At 36.0% G+C, this 5,835-nt stretch overlaps 2 protein-coding genes across 3 annotated transcripts in view; one reads left to right on the top strand and one right to left on the bottom strand.

Moving 5' to 3' along the window:
- Positions 1 to 5,194, bottom strand: part of LOC106869523 (sulfotransferase 6B1) — a 47,484-nt gene extending 42,290 nt beyond the window's left edge. The window contains exon 1 of the mRNA XM_052970275.1: positions 5,068 to 5,194. The gene's annotated coding sequence lies outside the window, so the exon portion shown is untranslated. The remainder of the gene's footprint in view (positions 1 to 5,067) is intronic.
- Positions 64 to 5,835, top strand: part of LOC106869522 (uncharacterized) — a 25,652-nt gene continuing 19,880 nt past the window's right edge. The window contains exons 1-2 of one of the 2 annotated variants that reach the window (XM_014915291.2): positions 64 to 151; positions 3,781 to 4,175. In XM_014915291.2, coding sequence (XP_014770777.1) covers positions 93 to 151; positions 3,781 to 4,175 — 454 coding nt within the window. In that variant the 5' untranslated portion in view covers positions 64 to 92. The other variant, XM_014915292.2, reaches the window with a different exon arrangement.

Here is a 5,835-nt window from a genome sequence, read left to right as displayed (position 1 = left end):
GTGTGTGTGTGTGTGTGTGTGTGTGTGTGTGTGTGTGTGTGTGTGTGTGTGTGTGTGTGTGTGTGTGTGTGCGTGCGCGTGCGCGCGCGTGCATGTATGTATATTGCGTGCTTATTTCAGTTAGCGGAACCCTGTTCCTGCTTCGAAACAGGTCAGCTTCTATGTACTTTTCATTGTTATATAAACACTACGCGATCTTAATTGTATGTACATAGCTACATGACGTAACTAATCTAGAGCAGTCGTAACTAACCCTGCTTCAATTACCACAAGCAGAATATTTCTGCCTCATTTTTGGTCCATTTATGAGTTGGACATTTTTAAAAGACTCGGAGAAAAATCACAAGAATGAACGAATACATGATGTTCACTGCGAAATCCTCCAGAGTCTGGTTTTGTTTAAGGCGCAAAGCCTAAGCGTGAAAAAGAAAGGGCAAAAATAGGTACGCGTTTTTTGTTTTTTTTCCTGGTAATTATGCTACAGTTATTGAAAATGTTTTTGTTGTTTATTTTAATTACTTTTTACGGTCCGTGTGAGTTCTTATTTGTCAATTATTATCAATTATTATTATTATTATTATTATTATTATTATAAATCGGAGTGAGGGTTGTCGGCCAAAACACTTTATAAAAACTTTAATTTTATTTGTTCTTTTTTATTTATTTTATTCCTGATTTTCTTTCGTCATAATCTTCAGTTATGTTCTTTTTTTTTTTCGTGAAATTTTCTCCAAATACTTGTCAGATGGTGTTAATTACGGTTATATCGGAATTTTATTGTAAAAATAAATAAAACGCTAGGTCCGCACGCATATGTACTAATTTGTATCATATATCTTTTTTCAATTTATAAGAAGAGCTTTCATTTCCATATATAACATATAAACATGTACATCGTTTAGAATATTGTCATTTTATAATATTTTGCTAGCAAATTCTTAAATTAACGTAGACATTTATTTACATGAAAGAAAATTATCGGAGAACTTTCTTCTAATTCTTTCAAAATGTCTGTTAAAACTGTTTTGAAACCATTTGTTGGGAATTTCGATTAAATAACGTAAGATCGCCGGAATTTCTAGTTCTAAATTGCTTTATTTATCGGAAACATTCATTTCTAGGTTTTAATACTTGATAAAGGAAATAATTTATGATGTTTATTAAAATTTTCAGTAAGGGCATTAACTTCGCAGTTTTATTTGGCAACAAATTGTCTGATTTTGCCACAAAAAATTTTGTTGTTGTTTACCTATAATTATTAGCATCAACAAACCAAACAAAACCATTTCTTTTTCGGTTTTTAAGTGTATTTAGGAATTTATTACCCAATGTGATCTTTCCTTCCTCGAATACTGTGGAGCAATCTGAGAATAGTTTTGGCTGTTATTTCTAACTGCCCGAGCGACTTCCTTCTTGAATTGTGTGTGTGTGTGTGTGTCTGTGTGTGTGTGTGTGTGTGTTACACATCAAAGCTCCCCATAGGAACCTAACTCGTTATTTTCTCTGTTTTCGCTCCTCTAAAATAATATGTAACGATTACAATTTGTGAAGGAGAGTGTTGGCCAATTAAATCGATAAAGTTACTGTTTTTTGTTGACCAGTGACCTATGTAATTGACTCTGGAAAAATGAAGCTGAATCGCCGAGGTTCGGACGTGGAATTCTAAGAACGGTCTGGTATTTCATCTGACTTACAACTAATTCTGTCACTCTATCACGTTGTCACATATGACCGAGATAGCATCGGAGATTTTGTTCGTTGTTCTTAACAGGGGTTTCCGGGTTTTAAAACTCTTCAGCTGGGATAGAAGATTTGGTATTCCTTTATAATAGAGTCGGAAATTATCTGATGTACCAAATAGTTTAATTTTTTTCTTATTACTATGCTCTAAGCATTGCACATTACAAATATGTAGGGAAGTGTTTCCCTTGGAGCAGAGACATTTTAAGAAGGAAGGCTGTCCCATTTTCACCAATTTTCTTGTTTTATTATTTTTTTCCGATTTATTTTCTAAACATCTGGGATTACAAGTCTTATATGTAACGTAAATCCGAAAACATTATAGAAAAAAAAAACCGTCAGAACTAATAAATTAAGGAAAAGGGATGGGATAATATTTCCAACTCTTCTCTTATCATATATTTCGAAATCAGATTCGAGATCTACGATGCTAGAAGTACACATGTCCGTAAAAATGATGAATTTCGACGCACTAGATAATTTCCGGATATACTCCGAATGAATGCCTAGATTTCATTAATGTTTACAATTGTACGCGGAAACGAAATAAAATAAATAAATAATGCAACAGGTGTAAAAAAAATGTGTTGGAAACGAATATGAAAACAAAAAAGCGCGGAAAGCAATGGTGGGGCGGTGACTTCAGAAAATTCACAAGATCCGAGCTTTTCCTTCATAACTTTTAGGAAAATGTTTTTTCTTTTTAGATGAAATTTTATATAAATACCTTTCAATCAGCATACATTACAATTATGAAGAAATTAAGAAATTAATGGCTAAAATCTTTTCCAGGGGTGATGGAGGACTTCTGAAAACTCACAAGATCCGAAATGTTCACCCATAACGTAAAACCTCACATGGAAAATTGTTAGAATGTCTTTCAAATCTTCACTGAATCTGGAGAATCCCTGTCGGTTTCGTTTGCCCTGTCTCCATATGTACGTGTGTGTGTGTGTGTGTGTGTGTGTGTGTGTGTGAGTGTGTGTGTGTGTGATTATTCAGTTTCATTTCAATATTTTTTGCCAATAGAGAAAGAACCGGTTTCTAACCAAGATCCAAGGCTCCTTCATTGGAATTTCAATATCAACAACAGGCTATTTTTGTATGTGCGTATGTATGTATGTATGTAGGTATGTATGTATGTATATGTGCAGATTTGTATGTTTTGCTTTATGTATGTATTCTCATGCATATAGTTGCATATCTAGACATGCTCATATATATTTAAATGATAAACTTCTGGAAAGTTTTACAGATTTTTACAGTTCCAGTGACGGACTGGATCTGTAGTCTTTAAATTAGCTTTCTCCTTTCAGGTTTTGAGAAGCCTAATTTCTCAAGATTGGTATTTAGGCAGTGTGTTATATATCCCAGGGCCCCAATAATTACAGGTAAAAACCTGAACTTGTAATCTGGATAGAGTAACTGCTGAGTTCTCAATAGTTCAGCATAGGTGTTCTCTTTTTCACTCATCATTGAATGTAGGTGTGTATGTATGTATGTTGTCCAATCCATGCCATCATGGAAAATGGATGTTAATCGATGATGATGTAGATTAATGCTCATTCTTATGCCAAGTTGCATAAAAACAGTCTTTTCTACTCTAGACACAAAGCCCGAAATTTTTGAGGAGAGGGACAGCTAATTAGATCGACCTCAGTATGCAACTGGTACTTAATTTATTGACCCTGAAAGGAAAACAATTTAGCATCCCAATGAAAGAGTAATCGATAGGTTTTAGTTGAGTTCCTGTTTATTAACTTTTTATGTGGTAATGAGTTGAAAGTAACTTCAAAGTGTCTGTTTGCTTACCTTTGTCAGACTGTGCCATATTCTGTTATATAATGCGAAAAAGGACCCAAATACAGCACAGTTTGATTAAGGTTAACAACAAACAAGATGAGGACAAATATCCATCAAATATCTGTCAAATGTAAATAATGTAAATTATGTTTTCTTTTTGTTTAAAATTCTGTTGCAAGTAGTATTCAGAATATGTATATTTTATTTCCTTTAACACAATTTCATTTTCCTTTTCAGTTTCAAAGATCTTCTTGAAGTAACTTTTAACAAATTCTCTGGTTTTGGAAATATCTGCAAAAGCTTGAAATCCTTACAACACATGGACCAGCAAAAATCTTCCTCGGAGCAGCAAAATGCTCACTATCAATACTGTTCTATTGATGAAGATCCACCCTATATTAGTTTAGCCGGTGTGGATAACCAAAATATTGTTCTATGTTTGAAAGAACTCAACAGAGCCATTCTGAAGAAATCTTTAAAGTTTTCCTTAAATTTGAAAAGTGTTGAAAAAATGGATGTAAGTAAAGAATGCTTGAATAGCGATAGTATGGGCAGCAGCGTATGCTTCACAGAAAGCAGTCTGAAGAGTCTTTTGGACATAATTAAAGAGAAGTCGACACCGTGTTATACGAGTAAGTAAATTTATTACACATCTTTTATCTCTTGCTTGTTCCGGTCATTAGACTGTGGCCAAAATGGAGCACCCATCTTAAACAATTGTAGTTGAATGAATCGACTCCTGCATTGCTGCTGTCCAATGGTTGAAACAAATAAGAAAAAAACAAAACAAACAGAAAAAAAAACATTCACCTATTTGTTATCCAAATTCATGTTGTTAACATGTTTGAGTTATTTCTCTTGGCCCCTTTTGTTTAGGTTGCCTTGGAGACCTTCACAAGAACAAAACTGTTCCTGTCCCTCCTATCACGCTTTAACCCCTCAACACTGCACATGCAGTTATTTACTCTAACACTCTTCCTTTCTGTTGAGGTGCACTCTATACACATACATGTATGTGTGTGTGTGTGTGTGTAACACACACGTGCACACACACACACACACACACAGACATATCATCATCATCATTATTGTTTAACGTCTGCTTTCCATGCTGGCATGGGTTGGACGGTCCGACTGGGGTCTGGGAAGCCAGGAGGCTGCACCAGGCTCCAGTCTGATCTGGCAATGTTTCTACAGCTAGATGCCCTTCCTAGTGCCAACCACTCCGTGAGTGTAGTGGGTGCTTTTTACATGCCACCGGCACAGAGGCCAGAGGAGACTGGCAACGGCCATGTTTGGATGGTGCTTTTTATAGAATAAGTACTGGGCGTACAATGAATAAGTCCTGCTGTTGATTTGTTCGACTAAAGGCGGTGATCCAGCATGGCCACAGTCAAAGAATAAAACAAGTAAAAGAATATGTATATATGCATAGGAGTCAAGAGACCTTAGAAGCTAGAAAGAGCTCAGTTTATGATGAAGCATGGTGATAAATCGAGCAAGGAATAAAAATTAGGCTCCTACCTTTGCAAAGGTCACAGAGGAAATGGCAGATAGCTTAAAACCGATTTCGGGCTTTGAATTATAGATTCTTCTCCCATCTTTGGTTAAGCTTGCTGCTAGATAAGTCAAATTTAAACATATGCCCCTCAGCCATGCTTGCTTGTTCGTTTGATGGCCTGAGGCACATACATAAAGAAACTAAGTGAATAAGTTATAAATAAATATACAAGTATATTATTAATAACTAGATGACCATGTGCTGTCACTAATGATGGCTAATTGTATTTTATATATAAATAAGGTTCAAAATATGGTACATAATAATCACACACACAAACATACACATACTTCCCTTGTACACGCACACACATGCACACATATACTCACACAGAGTTGAAACATTGATTTTTTTTTCACCCCTTACTTCCTTATTCATCTACCACCCCTTCCTTTCTCTCATTGCTACTGCTTTCTTTCTCTCACTCCCTCTCAGTCAGGGCTATTACTCTCACTACTTCTCCTTCTCTGAATTACTATTTTCTCTCCTCCTCTGCGTCCGGTGTGATTCATCATCAACATCATCATCGTTTAACGTCCGCTTTCCATGCTAGCATGGGTTGGACGATTTGACTGAGGACTGGTGAAACCGGATGGCAACACCAGGCTCCAATCTAAATTTGGCAGAGTTTCTACAGCTGGATGCCCTTCCTAACGCCAACCACTCAGAGAGTGTAGTAGGTGCTTTTACGTGTCACCTGCACGAAGGCCAGTCAGGCGATACTGGCAACG

Source organism: Octopus bimaculoides, chromosome 8 (assembly GCF_001194135.2).
Source record: "Octopus bimaculoides isolate UCB-OBI-ISO-001 chromosome 8, ASM119413v2, whole genome shotgun sequence".
NCBI lineage: Eukaryota > Metazoa > Mollusca > Cephalopoda > Octopoda > Octopodidae > Octopus > Octopus bimaculoides.
Note: the sequence above shows the minus strand (reverse complement) of the source record. Positions and strands in the feature narration are given on the sequence as shown.